The 27,281-nt window shown below is 41.2% G+C and overlaps 1 protein-coding gene across 1 annotated transcript in view; it reads right to left on the bottom strand.

Moving 5' to 3' along the window:
- Nucleotides 1–457: 457 nt before the first annotated feature.
- The window catches only part of ANKRA2 (ankyrin repeat family A member 2), a 536,537-nt gene continuing 509,713 nt past the window's right edge, over nucleotides 458–27,281 (bottom strand). Inside the window, exon 12 of the mRNA XM_044063946.1 lies at nucleotides 458–7,606. Within this exon, the coding sequence (XP_043919881.1) occupies nucleotides 7,551–7,606 (56 nt within the window). The 3' untranslated portion in view covers nucleotides 458–7,550. The remainder of the gene's footprint in view (nucleotides 7,607–27,281) is intronic.

Below are 27,281 nucleotides of genomic sequence, written 5' to 3'. Positions count from 1 at the left end.
TCTACACCCTATTCCTAATCAATACCTTATTCCTGGGGAAGGTTGAAATCAGGGGTAGAACAAAATGGTTAGGGTGGAGGAGCATCTGTTAATTGGTAGCAATGGCAGCAAACTATGGGAATTATGATGAGAAATTACATAATTAAAAGTCAACTGGGTTGTTGGGCAATGGTACATCCCAAAACCTGCTACGTGCAGAACTCAAAGATGCTGAATGAAAGTAAACCATTCTGCCAGTTGCATATAAAGCACTGGAGCTACAACAAACCTAATTCTGAGCAAAAAAAGGAGTATTAAATCAAGCTTTGGAAAAGAAAGTGCAACTCAAAAAGTCAGTAACATTGTCTGACAGATTTAAAAATAAACCACCTATATAATCCATCACTTCAGTCACCACTTCACTTTGCATGCAATGCAGACAAATAAGAGGATACGAATAACTTAATTACACAAGATAAAGCTCTGTACTTTTTTTTATGTAAAGAGCTGTAGTCAAACTGCATTGTGGACTACAGTTCACTTTGCAACTTACAATGTAACATTTGCAAGAGATTCAACTGCTTTGTCATGCCCATCACTCCCTGCAATCTTCATTTACTTTGGAGACAGTTTTAAATAAAAATGATTAGCAGCCTATTTATAAATAAATAATGATTTATGGATCATTACAAAAATGTTTTCTGGTATGACAGTTAATGAAACAATACACAAAACTTATGCTCTATTATCTGACCTATAAAAAAAAAAAGGAGTTTCCTTGATGGGTACTTAGCCAGGGATTTTTTTTAACAATAAAAATTCTGAATTCATTCACCAAAATTCCAAGAATGGGGACGTCTGCACACATGACTAATATATGCACTGACATGTCACCTAAAGAAGCGTGCCCTTCCATACAGTGCACTAGCATTCTCCTTGCCACAAGCAAGCATTTCCTGCACGCCATGAAGTAACAATGCAGAGCTGATGCAATGTACACCTGCTTGACTTACAAGGAACTCCACAGTAACAGCATATAGCAAAACAATACTCATGGGGGGGGGGGCTTCTGCTGTCAAGAAAATATTGAGACTGACAGATTAACAAGGACAATGTTTGCAACTACCTTCAGGAGTAAGTGAGGATTTGTCTTGACAGACATCCAATCCTTGAGAAATTCCAAACGTTGTTCCCTGAACAGATAAGACTTGACGGTCCAAGGTGTACCATGAGGCGGTGAAATCCATCAGCAAGAACTTTTCTGAGGATACTAACTTTGATGTTGCTGATCAAGAAGGCAGACAGAGTTGATGGGCAAACCTGTACATCATGTAGTTCAGGTCTTATGGACGAGATGGATTTCTTAATGGAGGGCAGAGATGCAGTACTTCTTTAAGGAACTGCATGACCAGCTGCTGTAGGGACAACAGTACTGCTCTTTACCAACTTGCAAAGCACAGAAATAATAGGCAAGTGTCCTGACCATGAAGCCCAAGGCAAAAGGGTATTTCGCAGATATCAGAACTACCTACAGACAGACTGATCTGGGCAATACTGAATACCAAGAACTTTTCATAGGTAGGTATGCAATCCAGCTGACCATTAATATGCCTAGCCCAAAATTCCCAACTAACCCCAAATATTATTTTAAGTGATTTGTGGGAAGAAATAGCCAGGAAATTGTTATGGCTAGGTTTGTATAGGCCCTAGGGCTGATAGCCTAGTACCAAACTATGAACCTGCTCAAGGTTGCACAGTGGACAAATGAAAGCTGAAGGAATCAAATCCTGTACCGCAGGAAGTAGCCTCAACAATTCATACCTATAATCCACTATGCCAACTGCCAGACTGTTTTCATATGAAGGCACAATTCTGCCAAAAAAAAGGTATACTGGCAACTTCAGTCACCTCTAAAATCCCAATCTGGGGATTCCTCTGGGTTGAGGAACCTATATCAGCAGCAAACTCACAGGTGGGGCTAAGATGACACTCCATTCATGTGGGACTTCTCCTTGTTAGAAGAAAGGGGATTTCCTGTAAATAGGAACATCACAGCCTGAAACCTCACCCTTTCTGCCAAAGGATGGTGAGAATGAGTTTTGGTCTTTCATTTCTGCACTTTAAGGTGTGACATTTAATCATCAGATATGACAGATTTCCTGTAAATAGAAACATCACAGCCTGCAAACTCACCCTTTTCTGCCACCAAAGGATGATGAGAATGAGTTTTGGTCTTTCACTTCTGCACTTTAAGGTGCGGCATGGAACTATCAGATATGACAGTATCCTGTGTCTTGGCTCTGAGAACATGTCTACTGCCACCTCTCACTATCCTGCAGCACCAAGCAGAACACAAGAAATACATTCTACTGAGAAGCAGAGAGATTACTACTTGAATGCTCTACTTCTGGAGGACCCTGACCAGGCACGGGAACAGAGAGCCATCTCATCTGGGGATAGGATCCACTGACTGAAGAATGCTCCTATCTATGTCTCACTGCCAGATAAGCTCTGCCCCTTGTTTGTCTACATACTACATCATGGACTGGCAGTCTGACTAAATGAGGAAAGGCTCCAAAACCAACAACTTCTCTTGAGGCCTTCAGGACCATGAGCACCAATCTGAGTGCCTAAGTCTGAAATGGAGCCCTATTTTTCAAGAAGAACAAATTCCCTGCAATTGCAGGCACCTCAGTACCCCAGCATACAAGCAAAGTGCTCACTAGCAACATTTAGCATGAGTGCAGCTACAGAAAGGGAAGATACACTGACAGATTGCTGGGGACTAAATGATTCCAGGGCCCTATAACAAGAGACTAACAGTTCTTTGAGCACATGGCAGTTTTGTGACCTAACTCAAAAGCTAATGCCATGACCTTGTCAGCTCTCTCCAAGGGCCAAATTATTGATAGTGCAGACCCATAAAACTGTTCCTCTCAAAAAATACCTTCTCCAAGCTGAGCTCATACAGGACTTATTACATTTTATGATCATACATCCCCAAGGACTGCATCTATGGGTGTGCCCACAGGGTTTCTCAAGAGCACAAAGTCCCTAGATACTTCAACCAGAAGCCAGTCATTCAGTAAAGAAAACACTAGGATGAACTTCTCCTAAGCTTTTGTTACCATAGCCAACACAAGATTCTGGATGCGGAGGAAAGTGAAATGGCACATTTTTGAATTGGAAGTGATGCCCAACCAAAGCAAATTGGTCGAGTCCCCTGAGGCATCTGTCACAAAGTAGGCAGCATGCAGCATTAGGGGCATGATTTTTACTGCCTGTTCACCTGGAATTGAATATAAAAACGTGATGGTTGAAGCAGAAGAGGATAAAAAGCATCCGTTTCCTTCACAGCTAGGAAGAGATGGGAGTAAAACTCCTGTCCCTCTTTTAAAACTAGGACAGTCTGGTTTTGTCCCAAGATCCTGAGTGAAATGAACATATCTTCCAGGAGAGTCTCTTCTCGAAAAGAACCCAGAAGTTCCAGAACATGCCTGAAAGTGACTGATGCACTGGTATTTTACTGGGGTTCTCCAAGGAGAGGTGAATTTTGGAACACCCCCCCCCCCCGAACAGTCTCAGATCAGGACTGCTGCAGGGTAATTTTGGAGAAATCATCATTCTGGATTACTTCATTAGTACTAGTACCCTGGACCTTGTAATAAAGCCCTTTAGCCAATTCTGGGAAGGCCTCTTCCTCTTTTACAGCTGGCCAGGAGTAAAAGAGGAATGAATGACAGCAGAAGAAGGGGGGGGGGTAAGGGATCATACAGACCTTCCACAATGCTAATGGTCTGCTCCTTCTTCAAGAAATCCTCAACCAGGCCCTAGAAAGGTTGGCCAGAGAACTCTTCCCAGAAAAGCAGACAAACAAGATCTTTTTCCTGAAATCCCCTTTGACAAGAGGAGTACCTCAACCACAGTGTCCTGTGCAGGCACTCACCTACCTAAAGAAACAGCACAGTCAAAACTGCAATAGGACATATACTGTCCCATAGTGGCAGCAATGGACAGAGTCTCAAGAAAATCATCCTTAAGTTCAGAAAGAAGGAGCTCATAAAGCTTATGCAGCAGCGTCCTAACAAAGTGAGCCTGGAATTATGACAGGAATGAGGAACAGTTGAGTATATTAAGCCCCAACTTGACAGAGAAGAATATTTTGCCATACCTGTCCATAGCTCTGGACTCCTGACCACTAGAAAACTGGCAAAATTTGTTGCTAGACTAAGAATTTACCAAAAAGAGTCAACAATGGGATGCTTGATAGACTGGTCTAATTTGTGGTCAAGGTGGTAACTTACAAAAGGGAATGTTATTTTTCTAGACAAATGGAACCAGAGTCAGGGTGCTCCAATTTTCTCTGATAGCACCCAGTCTAACTAGCTCCAGTGGAAAGATTCGGAACTTCTCCCTCAGAAACTCCGTGAAGTCATTCTGGGTGGTAAGGGCTCAGGGCTCAAAACCAGAGTAAGCTGTATCTTCACAAGCCAAGCATTGCCAAAGGAAGAATCATCAGGAGGAATGCTTATGGAAGTTAGAATTATCATTCTTATTCATATCTGAGACCATGGCTATGACATCCTTTGAATTCATAAAAGACCCAATGGGCAAGGGAGTACCTGCAATTTTTCCCACCCATTTACATGAACTCACTACAGGGGTGAGTACATGGGAAACTTGTGAAAGGAACTTGGGGGATCAAGAACGGACTCTAAATCAAATGTTAGCTAAAGGCAGCAGGAAGTGGGCACACACATACTCTAGGTCTGATGCAGACTTCACACCAAAGTCTGTAATGATGTGCACCCACATCTGCTACTGAAGTTCCTATCAGGCAAGCATATGTTTGATGCTGAATAAACATGATTCGACCCTGGTATGGAAAAACAGACCTGCCTTGATTGTGGCCTATTACCTACAGGGTCCCGAGGGCTAGTTACAGGAAAATAGTACTTATCTGGAGTATCCACCAGATGATGACATAATGACTCAAGGGACCAATATCCAGGATGTGGCTAGTTAACAATGGGCTACAGTCACCGAAAGACAGGATGATGTAGCCTCACCAGTGAAATAAAACCCTGGTTATGACACCCACCACCAGTCTTTGATTTGCATCTCAGATGCTTGACCGCTTAGGCAGGGAGGATAGGAATGCCTATCCTGGAGGGAAGGGAGACTGTGGGCAGTTTCTTGGTTACAGTTGATGTAATCCAATGCTCAAAATAATACCAGCCTGGGCTGAGAGGGCAGGAGAAGCTTGCGCAGTTGCCCTAAGGGCCTGGGGCAGTACATGCTCTCAAGTCACTCCTCATTGCCTACACAATCTGATGAGTACTTACAACTACATTGTGAGGAAGGGAATTAGAATCCCAATCCCTTTCAGGATACTACTCTCAGTAGCTCAACCCTTGCTCCCAAGGGATGAGTGAAGAAATGAACTGCTTTTCTCCCCGGGCCTCCGCTGAAAAAGGACATGTATCCAGTCGGACCATCCCGGTTAACAAATGTAAAATAAAAATAAATAAATAATAAATAAGTTGAGTCCTCACATCCTGCAGAAATAATGTGCCAACACAGTGAGCCAGGGGGTGGACTGATGTTCAAACTAGGTACCAGAACCACCACCAAAAAAGACAGGATTGTACAAGAAACTTGGAATGCATCTCCAAGGTACAAACTGGGGGTAAGGCTTTCAAGGTCCTTGAGGTACTGAACTCTCAACAATCAAGGATTAATTATAGTCTGCAAGGTTTAGGTGACAGGCAACTGGACTGCCTCGGAAGACATTTAGATCTGGATCTACCCCTGAAAGTGCTTGTCCTTGTAGTAGTGCATTGTCTTGTGCCTGGGTCTGTGAGAACTATCTTTCCACTGGACTCCTAGCTAACTAGTCTTAGATATTGTCCTTTACCAAAGGAAGCATGAAGGATTAACCAGAGTAAAATTCTGCAATTAAAAGGTCATTCTATGTGGACTCCAAGTGAACAGCTCTTCACCCCAGTCATCTTTAAAAATTAGACCAACAACACTTCCACTTGTCATTGTTGACTAACTAGACTGAACCTCTAGTACCTGCAACAGCTATCAATGTCATACTATTCTATGAGATAACAGAGAGGCAGGTTTTGGCTAGTAATTTGATAGACACTTGCTGCAATGCATATGAGTGCAGGAATGCATCACAGACTGCAAGGACTCTAGTCCAAACTGTGCCAGTGGTAAAAAAAAAAAAAATATATGGTATTCTTCAATGACAAGCATGGTTATGTAAGCAGTGTATTACATCATGGCAGGTGCCAGTTGTGCATGCAAACACCCCCACACAAGGATTTGGCTGAACAAATGCAGCATTTCAATTGGATTTGGCTGAACACAATGCACAATTCAAACTACTGGAGAAGTGATATCTAACCAACAGCATCAAAGGAGGATCCTTGAGGGTTACAACATCTGTTATATTTACAATATAGTACAGGGAGGCATAAATCCAAACTTTTCTAGCTATTGTCATTTGTGTGTGTCACTAAGTTATGAAGCAAGCCATGGTATAGGAGATTGACTTAACATGATTACTTCTCCAAATGATTTAGGCTTATGTAATTGCTTTTGTACCCATCTTATACTTCTGTATTTTCATTCCATAAATTTTCAGGTGACTTAGCAACCTGAATCAAATTTTGCAGTCATTCTGTATTTTAATGGCAGTACTTCTACACATTTTCTACAATGAAGATTCTTTTAGTCTGTTCAGATCATTCTCATTTGTTTGTATTTACTTACGTGGAATAACGTACTGTAAATTCAGTAATTCCCTTTAACATCTCTGATTGGTATATTCCAGCAGCACATCAAGCCTGCATTAACAATGCTTTCTCAGATATTCATCTACATCTGTAGTTCAAGACAGCCATTACCAAGGTATACAGTTTATGCTACCTACTCTATCAAGATATTACTCCAGGATGTCTTCTTGGCGTATGTATTCTTGCAACAATGACAAACCTGTTTAATGTACACAAGTTATACCCCTCCCTTTCAAGCCTGTAACATGAAATAGTGTCAGTATTTCTGAGATGTATCACTAGATAGCTAGCTAGTCTCAGGATCTTGTCCACTGCCAAAAGAAACATTACTACCCCCAATATGTCTGATGGGTACCTTCTGGACAATGATCTGAAGAACTGGCTCTATCACCCAAGTCAAGTCTTTTGCGCTGCAAATAGAAGTTCAACTTCTTGATTTGCTGGTCATTTCCACAGCAGCTTTTTAAATTAGCTTAAATGCATTATTTTTATTAATAAGATTTGTATCTAAACTTTCACTGCACATAATTTAGAAATTTTTGGAGTGCTAAAAAAGGCTGGTTTTACAGTGAGGGATATGGCTCAGCCATTTTCACCATTTCCACTTTAAATCTCCAGTAACTCTCAGTGCACATGCAGAACCCAGCATAACATGTATTATATTGCAATACATACACTATAAACCAAGGTCACGGTTAGCCTTTGCATGATCACTAAAAAAAAGTGTTAAGTACTGGATATCTTCAGTCGTGCAGTGGATGCTCATTCTCTAACATTGTGCAGGAGCTTCAATATATGAGCTTCTATTACCTGCTGAACTAAAAAAAAAAAAAAAAAAACTTATTAAAATCATCTCTTTTAGAAACTGTTTCATGCATGGTTTTGTGCACCTGTAATAGTCACTGAACTGTAATTCACACATTTCTCATGCAGTCTTGTTTCAGTTAGAAAAGTACAACTGTACATCAATATGAGTCTTGAAATTACTTAATGTCATAATCTAGTTATCAACTTACTCTACCATATGTACACAAATTAGTCAGACTGACTTGAAACAATGTTACCATGACTTGCTTGCCAATTCTGAATACAACAGTGGCCCTCAATATGATACAAGAAAAGTACAGTTAAATGAAGATATATAACATAGCAGCTGATCCTTGGACAGTGACAGATGCAGTAAATCAAAAATAAATGCTTACTTATCAGAAAAGATTAGGCAGTCTGACCATTTTTACACAGTTGTAGTTCACACAGCTGTTATCAACTTTCTCCCAAAAAACAAACTGCAGCGAAAATAGTTGGCATAGAACTCCCTCCCCACCTATATACAGACATTTATATGTATGTGTGTGTGTGTGTGTGTGTGTGTGTGTGTGTGTGTGTGTGTGTGTGTGTGTATTATATATGGGTCTACTTTGATATCCCAAAAAGCTACAATACCAAAGACTGGAAGATCGAGACATGAAGGACGAAACTCACAATCACAAATTATGTAAGTATTCCCAGGGCAAGTGTATACTTGCCCAAAACAACAGTAAATCACAGTCCACCAGCTAAATCCCAGCTAGGTGGGGGGCTAGACCCCCACTATACATACCAACTCCGGGACTGCACTACAGTGGAGAAGGCATTATTTTCCCCGTTGGCCAAGTCTTTACTTGTCCTGGGAATACTTATGGAATAGCCAGGGAATTGTTATGGCTAGGCTTGTATAGGCCCTAGGGCTGATAGCCTAGTACCAACCTATGAACCTATGATTTTGGGTTTTGTCCTTTAGAGGAAAAAATGTCTTTTAAGGCATCTGTCCAATAATTCTGCCTCCTGCATGCATATGGCCAGAAGATAAATGATGCATTGTGCAACGCACTCCAAAAATATTGCTTGACATGACTGATAGGATCTGTAGCCTCCTTATTTGCCAAGGTATCATATTACCGTTGTGTTATCTTTACTGATTTGGAGAAGGCCTGGACTGAAGAGTTCTAACTGCTAATGTTACTGCCCTAATGTCTTTTATGTCAGTCTATCTGTGTGTATGCCTGCCTGTCCATCTATCTACACTGCATTTGAGTCTGGGGGACCACTTTCAGCCATGACCAGACCACACTGACAAAGAGACAATAAAAGGCAATAAGAGAGCTATACTTGAATCAGTTGTATGAAGGTGAGCCTTCTGGACTAAGAGGTCTTTGCAAATCTTAAGCAACTACTAAAAGCCAACAAAGAGATGGAAGTGCAAACTGCATTCCTTTTGAGAGATTTCATGGATATGTCACCAAAACTATTCAGATTCCCAGGAGGAAGGATAAGAATTCATAACAGAGTCTTCAGTGAATATGTAGCCTTGTTGCACAAACTTCTCAGCAATCACAGAGCTTTCTTTGTGGGGAGTCTTGAATTTGGATTTATTACAATGCACAAATGCATACAGTTCTGAGGAAGCGCTTGGCTGTTCTGGAAAGTAGAAGAGAGATGTGCATAATAATGGTGGGCTTTTTTAAAATGTATTATTTATTTATTGACATTTGATTATTGGGAAAGTCTGACTGGGTAGAAGCCCATTTTCAGCGGTGGTCCAGGGAAAAAAGCTCCAAATTATTACAAAACATTTTAAGAAAATTAATTTTACAATCTTTAAAAATAAAGCAAAACATCTGCAGTTTTAAATAATTATAACAAATTCTACACAATATATAAACATTGGTTAAGAATCGGCACGAGTTACAAAACAACCACTTAATGTTCAGAGAAATTTTAGACAGTTTGTATAGAAATTAAACAAAGATTAGTTTAAAACAAACACGAATTGCAACATGAAGTATGGGAACCCGGCTTATGCTACATTTAGAGAGAAAGTCAGTGAAGAGAATTTGATGGGTTCAGGCACTTGGGCAGCGAGACATTTCCCTGTAGTGCATTTGGTTGGGGACACATGGCTGACATTACATTTAGCTGCAGAGAAATATGGCCTTTTGTGAATTCCCTGTTGGCAAAGCGAATCACACACTGCCTTGCCCACAGCTTTAACAGCCAAGTTCATGGGGGCAGAAGAAGTGGAGAGTGTTGTGCTCAGTGTATAATACATGCTTATGTAACTACAATATGTAGAAGTGTGCTAAAGCTTGGAGAATATCTTGCATGTTACTGTAGTCACATTTAGGCTCCAGTATGTATTTTAGATAATGCTCCCTGGACACTAGGAAAGGGGTAGTTGTTCACACACACAAATTATAAAGGTGCTGTGCATTGCGCACTGCATTTTTACTGTCACTGACATGCCCATTGGCCAGCCTGCTGTCTCATGTGGTCTTGTGGGCCATGAAGATTATTTTGCCCCTGAGCATTTGGTTATTGAAGTTGAGGGCATTGCACTGTATTCTTCTCTTTGCCCACAGGGAATTCACAACAGCCATGTTTCTCTGCAGCTGAATGTCATATTAGCCATGTGTCCCCAACCAAATGTACCAAGGGAAAAGTCACGCTTGCCTAGGCACCTGAACCTGAATTTGATAGAAGTAAGGAAGTAGGTGAAGAAGAGTGGAATCATCTGTGTATTATATTAGGTTGGTCTGTTGTGTGGCTGTACAGAGGGTGTTGGTGAAAATGTTAAAGAGGAAGGGACCAAGGACAGCGCCTAGTGGTACACTGGTGGTGATTGATGGTATGGAGAGAGCATGGAGTGCCATTTTACGGATTGATACCTACTGGACAGGTAGCTTTTGAACCACGTAAGGGAGGGCTGAGAGAAACCTAGTGAAGATATTTGAAGTAGAAGTTTGCTGTGACAAACTATGTCAAAGGCTTCAGGCAAGTCTAGAAATAATGTAGAAACTAGTTTGCCATTATTTCTTTCTTTACTGACTGTCTGTATAGGCTAGAAGGGCAGTGCTAGTACTATAGGAAGGATAGAAGCCATGTTGTGTACGGGATAGAAGTACTCCCTGCAGGAGATGGTCTAACAATTGTTTTTGAATAAATTTTTCAAGTATTTTAGTGACGGGAGATAAGATTGTTTACAGGTCTAAAGTTATTAATGTTTGCTGAATTTCCTCCTTTGTAGACAGGGATAATGTGTGACTTTTTCCAGAGAAAAGGAACATGAGATTCCTGGACTGACCTACTTATAAGAACTGAGACAGGAAAGGCAATGCTACTGGTTGCTATTTTTAGGTACTTACTTGGAAGGTCATCAGCTGAAGAACAGCAGTGTTTAACTTTAAGAGTAGTTTTATATAGGATGTGGGCACAGGTTTAAAGGTGAAAGAGGATGTGGTGATATGTGGCTGTTGGAAAGGGCTAGGATTAGATGTTGAGGAATCCTTGGTTAGAGATGCTACACTATCTATAAAATAAGAGTTGAACTGTATTGCAGTTTCGACTGACGAGTTATTGGGAGATGGAACTGGGTTGAATTTTTGGCCAGGATACAAGATTTCTTTAATGTATGTCCAAAATTTTAGGGTTGTATTTAGTATTATTCTGAAAGTTATTATAGTATATTTTTGTCTTCATTATTTGCTTTTTAGTATGACTGTAAAGCATTCTGAAGTTTAAGATATTGAGGTGTTTTATATTTGTGCCATTCTTTCCATACTTTTTCTCTGTCCTGCATTAGCATTCTACTCTTTTGAATAGCCAAACTGCATTATTTGTTTTTAGTCTCTTCCTTCTAGAAGGTGCAAGGCTATTTAGGATATTTAGAAAAAATTGCACTAAATTCATTTACAGCATCGCCTAAGAGGAGGATTTTTAGGAAGTTCCAATTAATAGAGGGCAGTATAGTGATGAACATTTCTGGGGTAACCTGGAAAGGTTGCATGTTATTTTATAAATATGCTGTTTAACTGGATGTGTGAGATGTCTGGTTGTACAGACTAGGAAATGATCACTAACTAGTCCTGTACCTGTGCTGGAGTATTTGCTAGGCTCTAGTCTAACAGGGAATTCTTATGTCTTGCTATAATGTGTGGGGCTATTAACTGGTTGTGTTGAACAACAACAAGTGGGATAATGTCTGGGTGTGGTGTCTGGATGGACAAGATGACATGCTTCTCAGCCACCCCTGCAAGCGGCTTGTTCCTGCCATAGTCTCTTGTCAACCCACGCTCATTTGTGACAACTTGGGTGCCACCCCACAAAATCACCTTAAATTCCTGATAATTACAAATTCTAACCCTAAAAATCAAAATGGGAAGAAATTGAGGGGGTCTCAAAACCTGAGCACTGAAAAAATGAAGCCAAAATACTTTCGGGAGGCCTCCAGTATGGACAACATCAAAAATCTGAAACTGAGGTCCTGGTGTCCTGCTCCCTGGAGGCACCCGGCACTATATGGTTTTAGGTCATATCATCTCATCTAAAACCCCCCCAAACCACATGGCAAAAACAGGGGTGTATCCATATTAATTAGAGGCACCACCTCCAACTTGGAGAGTGCGCATAAGCTTACAAAGCTTGCAGGTGCAACTAACAATAGGCAAAACTGCTCTACAAATTGTAGCATGCTACAGGCCACCCTCTCAAACTCAGGAACCCCACACACTATCTGACACACTGGAGGCAACTGGAACATGTGACACCAATAAATGTATCCATGACTTCTGTGAATTGGTCATAACTTCAACAATGAACATACCTCAAGCACTAACTTTCTAGCCTTCAACAGTACAATATGTTCAACTTCATCATAAATTCAACAGCTAATCACACACAGAGAGTATAGAAAATATTTATGGATCATTCTCATAGAGACACTGGAAACAAATCCCACACCCCATAACACCATCAAAGTAAACATCTGAGAAGACTGATCATAAACTAATCTAACTGGAAATCCGCCCCACCCCAAACAAAACAAACATGGTGAAGAACATCTCATCAGCCTAAACCAAACTTCACACTCACCCTTACACTGGCCTTCCACAAACCAACCCCACCTAGAAACCACAACCACAAATCTTGAAGAATGCCCTGTCAATGCCTTCTATGAACACCTCAGGACTGTGGATCCCAGCCTCCAAGCAAACAACACAGAGAAACCACAATTCCATGAAAGTGCCCCATAAAAAAAAACATCTTAACAAACCATTATTAGTATATTACATCAAAAGGACAAAATCCATTAACAAAAAAGGAAAAAGCAAAAGTCAAATTGATCATTAAAAGTAAAAGTAAGGTCACATAAAAACTTCATAAAAGCACAAATCAAAAATGGAAATTCAAAGATCAAGACTAATTTAAAAAACAAAAATCACAAAATCACTTTCAGAGCAAAGGCAACAAACAGAACAGATCAAACTGATGAAAAATCTTCTGACCCAACTAAAGGAGAAACAAGCTATGCCCAACTGTCACGCCAAATAACACCGTCCAATCCACCACTGAAATCCTCTCTAAAGCTAAAAACCCAGCTAGGCTCGCACCTCTGTATGCTCTAGCTCTAAAATGCTCTCAGGCGAATCTAAAGAAGCTAAACAAAAACCCGCAAAAAATGAACACAGCCTGTATGGGAATGGAAGCCGGCTGATATGAGCTGGCTAACCCGCTGGGAGGTCCCGCCCTCCCCAGCACAGCTCTTCAGGAATTAAACAGTGCGCTCCCGGCTGTTTCGACCTCACCTGGTCCACGGCCGCGCCATGCAAAAGCCCTGAAGAGCATCTCCCTTACCCCACATAAGCAAACAAAGTGGACCTGAAGACAAGTAGCTTTGTCAAGGGGACTCAGCTCATAAACAAGATGACTTCATTCTTAGGGACTCAGTTGGACCACTTTTGGCCTTTTTGACTGATGACTCACTTTGGCAGCCTTCCAAAACCTAGTTTAGGCAAGAACATTGACCCATTGACAAGGCCATCATTGACAGAAAACCTACTGAATTTGCCCCAAAACAATACCTTGCTAAGCCGAAAAACCACCCCAAAAACAATACCCCAAAAACTTACCAGCTTACATGTAAACCCATATGTCACAAGATGAACCCAAGGTGGTTAGAGCTGTCAACCCTGTGTCCACAGCAGGAGGCTCAAGTGTGGTGTCCCAGGAGGGGTCTCTGGTGGCCCTATTTTTTGGCATCTACTTGACTGTTTACCAACTTACAGGCCACTGTGGAGCAAACTTTTGGCCATTGGTAAAAGGATGACTGCAAGTAAGATCATATGTGACTTGCGCCACGGATGGAAGGAGCTCCAGCAGAGCGCCATCCTCAGCCAGAGCCATGGCCGCATAAATAAAAAGAGCCAAAAAAAAAAAAAACCGGCCAAAAATCCCTTCGGGAAAAACAAGGTAAACAAAGCAGACTACTGGTACACAAGACACCTGCAGTGGCCTTGACAGGACCAGGTCTTTGACTTGACACTGACTTTTCTGACAGTGGTTAGAATTCTACAAAGACCTCTAAACCATCTAGACTGATCATGAGGGATTCCCACCCAGATCTGAATCATCATCATTTCAATTACTTCATCTATCAACAGACCACTTCACCTAATATCTATCCCACCAATGATCCCCGTGGGGATGTATCTCAAGGATGTTCCCTCCAACCTCAAAAAGGCCAAAAAAAAAAATAAAAAACTCCAAAATCTTGAAAAACAGATTGAAGATTCAGCTCTCGAGCTCTATGCTCAGAGGTGACAGAGGTGACATGTACCTGACATGCAAGGCCATGTTAATCCCGGACATAATCCACAAAAACCTCCAAAAAAAAAAACCCCAAAAAAACCCAAGCCAGCACTTAAACTTAAGCCGGATATAAAAAATAGGACGGGGAGGGGGAAGAGAGATTGAGAGATCAGATCCTATGCTGTGAATAAATCCCGGTCCATGTGAGGCAGAGGCAGAGCACCTCGCTCGAGAGAAATCTAGACCTGTGGAGACCTGTGGATGGGAGTTCGTAGGAATCATCTCAATCATCTCTGTCCTGCTGCTGGGACACACAACAAACTAATGGGCACAGTTTTTTCATATAATATAAGGGGTAAAGCCACAATAATTTAGGCTAGGCTTATAAATGCCTTAGGGCAGATAGCCTAGTATAAACCTATGAACCTATGAACCTATAAGTTCATGCTAGATGTAGGGCACTTAAAGATTATGTCCAACCAGTTGGCATTCACATCATTTAGTAGTATTTTCCTTGTGGAAATGTTATGGATATCCAATGCTTGTTATCTTCCAATATAGCTACACAGTCCTCAGGAGTGAGGTAAAGGACAGTAATGCATATTTGTTTATAATTGTTTATTTTGAAGAAAGCAATAAAAAGCTCTGCTGAACTGAAATGTGGTATTTGTTTGCTGTAAGGGAGATTGGTAGGTGTTGGGAAATATTAAAGCAATACCATCACATTTCTTCTTTATACCGTTATTACAGATATTACAGCCAGGAGGTATAACTTTGGAGTTGTTTATGCTGGGTTTAAGCCAAGTTTCAGTTACAGCGAGAACATCAGGCTTATATTGAGTAATACAGGCATGTATATCAGCAGTTTTATTTATTATGCTTCTAACATTTACTGCAGAAAAAAAAGATAGCCAGGGGTGGGGACTGGCTGTTGCTGGGTTAGAAAAGTGTGTGGAAGAGAATTATTTTCATGTTCATTGTGATAGGTAAGGCCAGGATTAAGGTGTATATCTACTCCTAGACGATTTTAATATATTGGAGGAATTATGCATACTTTTGTGGAGAGGATTCTTGCACTTAATTTTGTTTTAGTATGAGATAAACTGCAGTTAATCAGTCTATATTTGGAATAAAGAGGAGGGACAATATTAAATAGGTTTGGAGCAATGTGTGGAGAGCGCAAAGAAAAAGTATGGATAGGTGGCTGGGACAGAGATGGAGAGATGTTGAGAGATATTAGTGAGTCATGGTAGGAAGAAAGATGGCACAGTAGGAGGAGAAGAATAGAGAATAAGCTGAATAGTAGCATAATTAAGTACAGAAATCTGTATTTTATAGATGTCAGGTAGTGGGGAAGTATCAATGAAGATAAAAACAAGACGTTGCAGGGCAGTAGGAGACTAAGTGATAGTGGATTCTGAAAGCTGGTAGAGGACAGGTAAGGAGAGAAGTATTTTCTATAAAGAGAGTTGGGTTGTCCTGGTATCTTCTCTAGAATGTAAGGAATGCAGGAGTACGAAAGGCTAACGTATAATGATATAGTCAAAATAAGAAGAAATGACAGTTTATTTGGAAAAAGTATAAGATACAGTGTGGAACAGATAGGTACTATTAGGGAGGACAGTGATTATGAATGCATATAGTGTGAAGCAGTATGGGAGGCAGAAAGATAGTTAGGAATAGGGCTAAAAATTAAATGGAGATAGGGAAGTAGGAAACAAGAAATATAAATGTATTACAGAAGTAGTACGGTCATTTGGGGCAGGTTTTGGAATAGGAGTCACAGGTGAAATGTGTATTTAGGAAAAATAATATTTGGGTATGAGGGGAGGGTGGGAATTGGGGGGTCAGGTAGGGTAGCAAAGCGAAGGTGAGCATAGCGGGCTTCAAACCTTCAGGTCAAATCAAACTGAGATCAAATCAGTTTACAGCCAGTACAAAGCAATTAACAAAGGGATGCCAAATTAAAACAGTTTTTCTGTCATTTCCTGAGGCTAAATAACTGGTATAAGAAGTATTGTATACTGGCCATCAAAAAGGGGACAGTGGTCAACTTAGTAAGAGGCCCTTAGAGTGCATGGACTATTTCACAGAGACTTTCAATAACAGAGCAGGCATGTATTTAACCAATTAAGTTAATGCACAGCAAGTTTCACAGGTTCATACTAGGCTATCTGCCCTAGGGCATTTGTAAGCCTAGCCAGAGTGTGTTTGGCTTTCGCCACCCATTTAAACGAATTTTACTATGCCCTTTTTCGTGGTTTAGTTTACTGTGCCTCTGTCTAACAGTGACACAGAAGTGATACCCGGGGTAAACCTACGATCTCCCATCCACTCATCAAGATTCCTCTTGAAGAGAGTCAGTGAGGGACTCTGCCTAACCTGGACTGGGATTTTATTCCAGAGTGAAGGGAGCCTCTGGGTTATGAATCTGTCCCTCCAGCATGTCCTATTTATTTCTGTGCTGAGGTTCAAGTCCCTCGAGCATGTAGCTCGATGGGATTTGGATTTTCTGAGGTGCAGCATGTCCATTAATTCTGGGTTGGACATGGCTTTATACATCAGGCACAGATCGTCTCTAAGCAGGCGGTAAGCAACCGAGTAGAGCTGGACATTCTTTAACCGGGCAGCATATGGCATCTGTTTGAGCCCTTTGATCCTCTTGGTGAGGTACTTTTGAGGTCTTTCTAGTTGCTGCAGGTGTCTGGTAAGGTACATCCCAAAAGGGGCATTGTACTCAATTATGGGCCTGATGAGGGATGAGTAAAGAGGCACAATGACCTCCCCTGATCTAGATGTGAATCCCTTCATGATTAGGTGGGCTATATAGAATGTTTTTCTGACCACTTTGGCCATGTGGTTGTCAAATGAGAGATTGCTATCAACTTGGGTCCCCAGGTCCCTAATTACTTCTTCTGTACTTAATGGATTACCACATATGTGGTAATTTGTGGGCACTTTGTTTTTGCCAAAGGGGATGACCATACACTTTTTGGCGTTTAGCTTGAGGCCATGGCTCTGGCACCAGTTGTCTGTTTCTAAGAGACCCTTTTGGAGGATGCTTGTGTCAGCTGGAGAGTTGATTATGGCACTCAGTTTGCAGTCATCTGTGAACTTGGTCAGCCACAGTCCTTCCATGTTGGCCTGTACCTCCGAGAAATATATACCAAACAAGAGAGGTCCCAGGACTGTGCCTTGTGGGACGCCACTTGCAACTGGTTTGGAGTCTGACATGGCTCCAGCAATTCTAACCACGTGGGTTCTGTCCTTGAGCCAGTTTGCAACCCATCTAGTGACATAGGGGTTTATATTTAAGCTGGATAGCTTATCTATGATGCCCGAGTGGGGTATTGCATCAAAGGCTTTTGCGAGGTCCAGGTAGGCTGTGTGGACCACCTTCCCCTCGTCAATGGCCTTGGTGACTGTTTCAAAGAAATAGACCAGGTTTAAGAGGCAGGATCTGCCCTTAAAGCTGAACTGGGTAGGATCCAGTGTCTGTAGGTCCCCAATATCTTTATTTATGAGTTCCATGATGATCCTTTCCATAGATTTGCAGACCAAGCTAGTCAGGCTTATGGGGCGGTAGTTTCCAGGATCCGTTGAGGCCCCACCTTTGTGGAGAGGGACCACTGTTGCTGTACGCCACTCTTTGGGTACATATCCTGTAGTAAGGCTGAGATTGAACAGTAGCTTTATGTTTGGGTTCAGCTCATCTTGGAGTTCATGTAGGACGCAGCCCGGGACACCGTCTAGTCCCATTGATGCTGTGTTTTCTGCTTTGGAGAGGGCGGTTCTTACCTGAGCATCTGAGATGTCAGGGGGGGGGCAGCACTCTGCTGGAATAGATATTTGCTCTTTTGGTGTGTGTGTGTGGGGGGGGGGTTGCACTGAACCTGTCGGCCAGGATGTTGGCAATGTCTGTGGGTTCAGTGTATTTTTTGTCATTTTGGACTAATTCTGAGCATATCTGGGAATTCCCACCCAGGTTCCTAACATAACTAAAGAAAGCTTTGTGTTTATCTTTAGTGTCCTGTGCAATTTTTCTCTCGAAGCTGGCCTTAGATGATTTTATGAGTGCCCATAGTTTTTTGCTAATACTGATCAGAGATGCCTTCCCTTTTTGGGATTTTGCTCTATCATGTAGTAACTTCCTTCTTCTATTGTATAGTTTGTTTATGGCTGGGGTCCACCAGACAGGACGCCTGCCTTTGGGGGATTGGGTCGTTTTATTTGGGATTGCATGATCCATGCATTCCTGAAGGTGTTCATAGAATGCGTTTATAAAGGATTCTGCTGTCTGGGCCATATTTTCCACAGGCCCGAGGGCTTTGAAGGATTCCACCTTGGTTTTGAGTAGTGTGAAGTTTGCTTTAGAGAAGTTTTTCACTGTGGTTTTCTGGGAAGGGGCTGGGGTTGGGATGTGGATATCCAGTGAGATTAATTTATGGTCTGATCTTACCAGTGAGGGATACAATTCTGGTCTCGAGCATAGAGTCCCCATGTTGGTGATGATCAGGTCCAGTATATTTTCCCCTCTTGTGGGAGTGGTCATAAGTTGTTCCATAGCATTTGAGTTTATAAATTCTAGGAACCTTTGGGCTAGGGTGTTGGAGCTAGAGCATTGCTCATAGTCTATGTTTGGGTAGTTGAAGTCGCCCAATATAATGGTGTTTGGAGAGACCTTCATATTTTCCAGTGTTCTCAGGAAGGCCGAGTGGGGCTCCTGGGTTTGAGAGGGTGGTCTGTAGCAGGCTATAAACTGGAAGGCAGTTTTACCCACTGTTAGTTGCACATGGATAGTCTCACATGCTTCGTGCTGTGCCACCAACCTGGAGGTGTGGGTATCTTTGACGATTATTGATACTCCCCCTCCTTTTGTGGTTCGGTCCGAGTTTTGGGGCCGAAAAGCATGGTATGAGGTATAACCTGGTAGTGCTGGGGTGCTCTTGGGAGCCTTGAACCAGGTTTCTGTTACTGCACAGATATCGATGTTCTCCATGTTAAGGAGGGTTTTGAGTGCGTGCATCTTGAGGTTGAGACTTCTGGCGTTGAGTAGCATTACTCTTAGTTTCTTATCCCTTGTGATACCTATGGAGGTGGGTTTGTCTTTTGAGCCTTGCCTAAAAAAGGGACTATGGGGGTGGCAAGAGCCTTTGCCAATATTCGAAAGCCCAGGGGTGACAGGTGCAAGCCGTCCCTAGCAAAGCAGCGTGGCTTGTCGAGCATGTCATCCCAGACTGACAGGCATTGGATCCCCTTTGACTGACACCAATACTTAAGCCAGTTGTTGAAATTGATCATCTTGTCTTCATATTGTGGCATCATTCTTGGTGAGGGTAAGATGCTACTCAAGGTCAGGGTCATACCGGCTTGGGCTACATGCTCAGAGAGCTCCTCTACATCTCTTTTCATGTAGTCCAGGGAGGTACATCTCAGGTCATTCACACCAGTATGGACAATGACTGAGTCATGTTTGTACTTGCCTTGGAGTGACCTGAGTGCTTGTGTTATGTGGCGGATCCTAGTGCCCGACAGGCAGCTCACCATGACCTTCTCCTTGTTCAGCCTGGTGAGCGGGACGTCAGTGTGCCTGACAATAGAGTCAACTATTACAAGTGTATCAAGTGCGTTGTTTAGCCTAAAGGGCTGTGACTGTTCGGCACACTGGCTTTGTGAACTATGTGTTGCATGCGTTTTGTTTTGGGGTAGCAGTTGCTTGGGTGTCTGCTTTGGAGGTCTCTGCTGCTTGGGCAGATTTTTATTTAGAGTCTCCGAGTATGTTTTTGTGTGTTTATGTGTTTGGTTTGCTGTCGTGGTAGGTCTATGTGAGACTGGAATTGTAGTGAGTGTGGATACCTTCTCCTCCTGACTGGTTACGCCAGTACTGCGTTGAGAGAGCTTAGCCTCCAGTTTGGCTATATGGTTGCATCTCTCACATATGTTGGAACTTGATGGGAGGAGGAGAGGGTTGTCTGTGTACATGAGGCAGTTGTAACATTGCCTCAGGATTCCCAGATTCACCAGCTGGACCGGAGAGGAGACTGCCAACTGACCTTTGGACATGCTAGAATAGTATTGGGGATTCCTTTATAATTTTAAAAAGGGCCAATGGGGAACAAGGTACTCAAGGGGAGTTTGTGAGAGTGTAGTGCTTTTAATTTTTTAGTGCTGACTTCTATAATTGCTTTAGTGAGCAAGTGCTAGGCTTTAGATTAGGAATAGGGTGTTTCTTTTGAGAGCTAGAGCAGTTCTAAGGGAAAAGGTGAAGAGCAGACTTTGTGGAGCCGAGAATGGTTTAAACCCAATTAAGCCGCGCTGCCCGATGCTGTGCTATGCGCAAAATTGCGCAGAGCCACGCTAAAGCGGGTTTTATACAAGGGGCTTGAAAGAGCTAGAAACTGGCCCAAAACGGCCAATAGACTACCAGATTCTTCTGCTGGGAACACTCCTCCAGGGATAGATAGGCTGCTCTAAGCTCCCCACTCCCACTGGTGAGCAAAGAAGCCTCCTTTTATCCAAGAAAGGAAATGGGCAACACAGGAACTTTCCAAAAGTCCAGAAAACAGCAAAGCCTGTATTTGGACTTTTGTAAAGTTTCTTCATTACAAATATGCCTACAGTATAAAATGACAAAATTCTCAGTAAACTTGTAGAAGTAGGGCCCTGTGGCAGAGCTCTTGCAGTATCGAGGTCAGACATAGTGACCACAAACTCAGAAATGAAAGAAAGAGAAAAACTCTATTACACTATAACATGATACTGAGGCAATACAGTTAGTACTTAATATATAAAAATGAGTTAGAGGAAGGACCACAGTAAGTCAGAGCAAGAGAATATGGGGGATGTATAAGTAGAGTGATGGTAATAAAGTTTATAAATGCAAGTTCATAGTTATAGCAGGAAGTATACTGATAGAGAACCACAGTAATAGTGTAAATATACAGCTGTATTGAGGAAATTATCAGAACATGGCACTACACGGATAAGCACAATATAAAACAATCCCTTAGTAGACATTCATGGGATTAACCAGTACACCAAAACATTATTTTATTATATATTATACACATACATATACACCAGAACATTAGCAACTCACATTACATACATATGTGTAAAAGGGAAACACTCAGTATGCATAAAGTTCATCCTATATGAATGAAATTGTTACAAATACAATATACTACCAAAGTCTTTCACTGTTCTACACAGTCTTAGAACAGAAATAAATAACATATGACACATACCTGCTCTGTGAAGTTAGATGGTGAATGAGTGTAAGAGGAAGCACTGAAAGGATGTTTAGCAATCCAATCTACTACAGTGATCATCCCACCCTCAGGTCACATTAAACTGAGATAAATCAGTTTATAGCCAGTACAAAGCAATTAACAAATAAATACCAAATTAAAACAGTTTTTCTGTCATTTCCTCAGGTTAAATTACTGCTAATATGCAGTACAGTATACTGGTCAAGAAATAGGGGGGAGTGGCCAACTTAGTAATAGGTCCATACAGCGCACAGCCTATTTCACAGAAACTTTCAATCGCAGAGTAGGCATGTGATTAACCAATCAAGTTAATGCACAGTAAGTTTCTTCATGACAAATAGTGCCTACATTATACAATGACAAAATTCTCAGTAAACTTGTAGGAGTAGGGACTTGTGGCAGAGTTCCAGCAGAAAAGAGGTCATATCTAGTGACCACAGGCTATTATACAGTGAAAAAATTCTCAGTAAAATTGTAGGAATGGTCTTGAGAAATGAAAATATTTATCAATTAGTCTAAAATGCATCCCAAAAAATTCTGAGTAGCTAAAAAAATGAGACGAAGTAATGCAAGTTTATTTTTTGTTTGTTGAAACAGCCAATGACCAACAGAAGATGTTAATGGGGGTTATCCTGAATGGGAACTATATTACGGCAGACAGGAAAAAAATGTTTACAGACTTCTCACACAATCAGATGAGAACTGCCGGTTACATCCATCTATCCACAAATCAATTCATCCACAACAACCCCTTTTCCCAGTTTTGCACATGGTGTCGGGGTATTACCAACAATGGCCAGCTCTGCACAGTTAATCTTCCATATTTAACATACATATGCCAACTCACACCTATGGCCAATTTAGAGTGGCAAGTCATTACTACTGCATGTCTTTGGAAAGTTGGAGGAAACCACATGTCACAAATGCCCAAATGGTAGAACTGCAAACTGTCTGGAAGTGAAAACTGGCCACTTGAAAACATGGACACTTCCTGACAGACGGCTTGATTTGAAACATGTAGGTATGCATCTTTCACATAAAAAGCCATAAAGGAATGTTAGTTCAAAAGGGGAAAAATGCATTTAAAGTCAGCATCCTGAATTTTTTTGCACTGATTGATGTCAAACAGTTTAAGACCAATCTCTATCTTTCTTTGAGACTACAGAGAGTCTACAATGTAAAATATTTGTCTCTTTGTTGAACTGGTTTTATTGCCTTTACTGCAAAATGAAGCTGACAAGGTGGTTTTGCAGAAATATGAAGTGAAATACAGACACTGAACAAATTCTACTATACGACTTTAAGTCAGTCACAAAAACCCTTTGTCTGACACAGTACTCTGCAAAAACTGGTGAAAGAGCTGGAATATGCCACTTAAATGATCGAAAGAGAAAGTACAATTGTGTAAGTAAACTTACCATAATAGTAGATGTTTGAATGATCAGTGCTGCAGTAGCCTTAGCTATATGAATTATATCCTGCATAGAATATAAAAGCCGGCCATAAGTAGCACAGTGGCACAGCAGGTAGTGTTGCCACGAAGCAAGAGGCTCTCCAGTTTGATTTTTGGGTTAGGGTACCTTTTGTGTGGAGCCTGCATGCCCTCCCTGTGATTATGTGGGTTTTCTCTGAGTGCTCTGGCTTCCTTCAACATTCCAAAGATTTACAGTAAGAAGGACTTGACACACTAAATTGGCCACAGGTTTAAGAGTGTATATTAATTATGGAAGATTAACTGTGGTAGGGCTGGCCACAGTTGAAGTGATACCACAACATCATGTGCAAAAATGGGGAAAGGGGTTGTAGATGAATGGATCCGTAGAGAAATGGATGTAACATGCAGCAAGCATCCAAGATTTTAGATGATCTTTCATACACCCAAACTGTTAGCCTGATCGATATGAGATGACTAAAGTCAGGTTTGGGTGCCAAGCCCTTCAGAGCTTTCATGCCAACTGAAAAAATGGAGGATAAGCCCTGAGAGGACATTGTTAGGAAAAGAAAAAAATAGATATCCATACTCTAGTATAAACCACACAAAAAACAAGGGGGATGGAGCAGCTACTGCAGCAGTGATCATTCAAACACCTACTCTTATGACAAGTTTACTTAGGCAATTGTATTATGTTCATCATTATGACAGCTGTTGCAGTAGCCTTAGATATATGGGTAGATTACAATAGCTTAAAATAACTTGGAGGTGGAGGGGTATGGGTCCAAGAATTCTTGGAGAAAGGTTCTAGCAAGCCTGTCCCAGACTTGGAGAAGGAATCTAGGTTACAAAGCTTTGTAAAATACTTCTAGAGTCTAATCCTTTCCAAAAAGTCATGCATGAAGCCATGGCTCTGGTAGAGTGAGCCTTGACCCTGTCTGGAAAAGTTTTGTTGTGGTGAGAATAACAAAACGTAATAGCCTGAGACAACCAACTGGAAACTGTGTTTTGACAAAAGTCATCCTTTCTTCTTACCTAACAAAAATATTAATTGATAAGACATTCTAAACCATTCTGTTCTGTCCTTTCAGGATAATACCAAAGTTGCCTGTGATCATCCAAGGTATGAAGTGTCCTTTCTCCCTCATTTTTGAATTCTGGGAAGAAAACAAGGAGATGGATCGTTTGGTTTAAGGTAACTTCAGAAATCACTTTAAGCATAAATGAAAGATTAGTTCTCAAATAATCCGTATCTCTGTGGAAGATGAGATAAGGTTTACCTGTCATATGAGCTTGCTACTCAGATACTATTCTTGCATAGATCAGGGCAATCAGTAAAACTGTTTTCCATATTAAGAACTTCAAGTCGGCCAGCTTGGCTGGTTCAAATGGATCAAGTGTTGGCCTCTCTAACATAAAATTAAGATCTTAAGGAAGAGCAGCATGTTTTCTGGGGGGGGGGGGGGCTTCTTATGTAAATACCCTTTTAAAAACATTTCAACATGAGAATGCACTGAAAAGAGGGGGATCCACAGGCAGACATGCTGAAATGGCTGACAAATGAATCTTGATAGAGGAGTAAACAGGCCACAGGATAGCAACTCACACAAATACTGTAAAACTAGAGAAACGCTAGCCCTGAATGGGTACAGTTTCTTTTGCTGGCACAAACTACAAAACATTTCCCATTTGCCATTATATTATTTTCTAGTAACAGGCTTTCTTGCCTCCATTCACATTTATTGCACATCCTCAGAAAACAGGTACCAAAAAGATATTAAGACCCTATCATCCAGGCAAGTCAGCTGTAGTTTTTTGGGGTGGGGATGTATCAGTCACCACTCATCTTGTGAGAGTAAATCCAGTGTGTGGGAAGCTTGTGGTAGCTGCCAATTCCAAAGGATAAACTACTGTTGCCTGAGCCAGATCTTCGGGGAGTCCTCCTGAATCTTCAGAAGTACCCTGGATATCAGTGGAGAGGGTTGAAAAGCATATAGGAAAGTACAGTTGTGCAAGTTCTACTTAACTGTAACAATAAATGCTTGTAGAACACACTGCTTTACTGACATATGGATAGTAGTGACCTACTACCCTCCCTCTGGCTGGCTGTCAAAGCTCAGTACTCTTCCCACTGCCTGTCTGTGAGGGTGAATAAACACTCACCTTGCAGGATCAGGACAGCCCTTCACAACATATCTTGTCAGTTTTCGTATGCCACAGGCAGAGAAAGATCTCTTTGGATACTGCTTCTCTCAAGCTGGGTGATATCAGCTGCAGAGCTCAGATAAGAAACTCCTTTTTGGGTTTTATTTCCTCCCTCTGCCTTTTCTATAAGTGCTTAAATAGTGTATTCTGCTGCTTTTTAAAAATATATATATATTTAATGAATTATCACGTACGACATAGGCAATCATACATTTATATAAATGAAAACAAACCATATTGACCTATTCAGTTGCAAACATAATACATCACATATAATTTCCACACAATCATTGTCAATCAAACATTACATTAAGTCATTAAATTCCCCCCTTCCCTTAAACCTCATTTCTCCTCCAAAACATTATTCTGCATGTACTATTCCCATAATTCCCTTTTTTATGCAATTTGCTCTTACCCTTTTCCAAACATCCCACTTCCAGTTCCTTTATCTGTTACTATATTCACTGCTTCTAATATGGATGGTTTAGATAGATTTTCATTTTCTACATTGCTATTTTGGCAGCAACCAGAATTAAACTCAACAAGACCTTACTATGTCTTGGCAATTCAGATCCTGCAAAACATCTAAAAAAATAATTTCCTTAGTTACACCAATTTGCTCACCAAGTATTTCTGACAGTAGTCTGAAGAGCATTTTTAAAGTCTGCCAATTCACTGCACTTCCCAAAAATATGTTCCATTTACCTCTTTCTTCCCCAATACACCTCCAACATTTGCAATCTACCTGAGGAAAAATTATCTTGAGTCTACTTGGGGTATAAAAATACCTACGGAAACACTTCCAAGCAAAAATCCTAAATCTTAGAGACTTTGTTGCACATTTGGGAGCCATGCATATATCCTCACATTACTTCTTTGAGAATTGATCATCCAGTCTCTTCCCAATCCTTTCTAACCTCACTGAATTGATTCCTAGAGTTATCACGCAATATTAAATATGCTCCAATAATTATCCTTTTTTAAACAGCAGCTTCTGTTCTAGAGTCAACTAAAAGCTTTACCTCCATTGATCAATCTGTCAAAGGAAAAGAAAAAATGATCCATTTTCCAGGCCTTCTTGCACACAGTCGTGGAACAGTATCTTGCCATTTGATTATTTAGAGAGTAGGCAAACAGGTCTACCTGAGAAATTCCCCACAGAAGAAGCAAATTCTTGTAAGACCCCCGATTCATTATCAATTTGTGAGGGTCTGCCCTGGCCCCTCTTATCTGCTCCACATTCTGCTCTGACAGAATGCAATACAATATATGCCTGTAGAGTAAGACTGTTATGTAAAGCTGTATCCCATGCTAACATGGCTAGTCTGCACAGGGGGCAAGATCTGGTTCCTCCTTGCTTGTTCATGTACCACATTCACTGTGATATTTATTGTCTGTAAATGTTTGAAGAGGTCTAAAGAACCATAAATGATTCAGACAGTTGAGACCATTTATAACAGCTAGCATCTCTTCTGTGTGTTTTGGTCTGTCTTTTTGTGCTAAAGACCCGGCACATTTTAGCTACTTGACACTGCTCCACAAGGAAAGTCTGATGCATCTGTTGTAATTGACTACTTTGGAATGGGACAGGAGAGTAGAAGACCTGGATTCTGAGAAATTTCCCATTTTACAGATCCCAGAATTGGAATTTAAAAGGACAATGTGTGTAAATGCTGGAACTAAAGAGATTTGAAACATCACACTATCTTTCTCAAGTGGAACTTGCAAGAAGTATCATGAGAATCATGGACACCATGAGACCAAGAATTCTGAGGAATTCCCTCACTGAGACAGAAATCTGAGGGGAAAACCTCTAGAATGGATCTAAATGTAGATCTTTTTTTTTTCTTTAGATGAAAAGCTCTTTGTACTGAGGTGTCTGGCAGATACCCCAGCAACACAACCCTGTGAGAGGGAGTCAGAAAAGATTGTTGAATGTTCTATTGGAATCCTTAGCTGTGT

The sequence above is a fragment of the Protopterus annectens genome, chromosome 2.part2, assembly GCF_019279795.1.
Source record: "Protopterus annectens isolate FY-2018-M chromosome 2.part2, PAN1.0, whole genome shotgun sequence".
NCBI lineage: Eukaryota > Metazoa > Chordata > Ceratodontiformes > Protopteridae > Protopterus > Protopterus annectens.
Note: the sequence above shows the minus strand (reverse complement) of the source record. Positions and strands in the feature narration are given on the sequence as shown.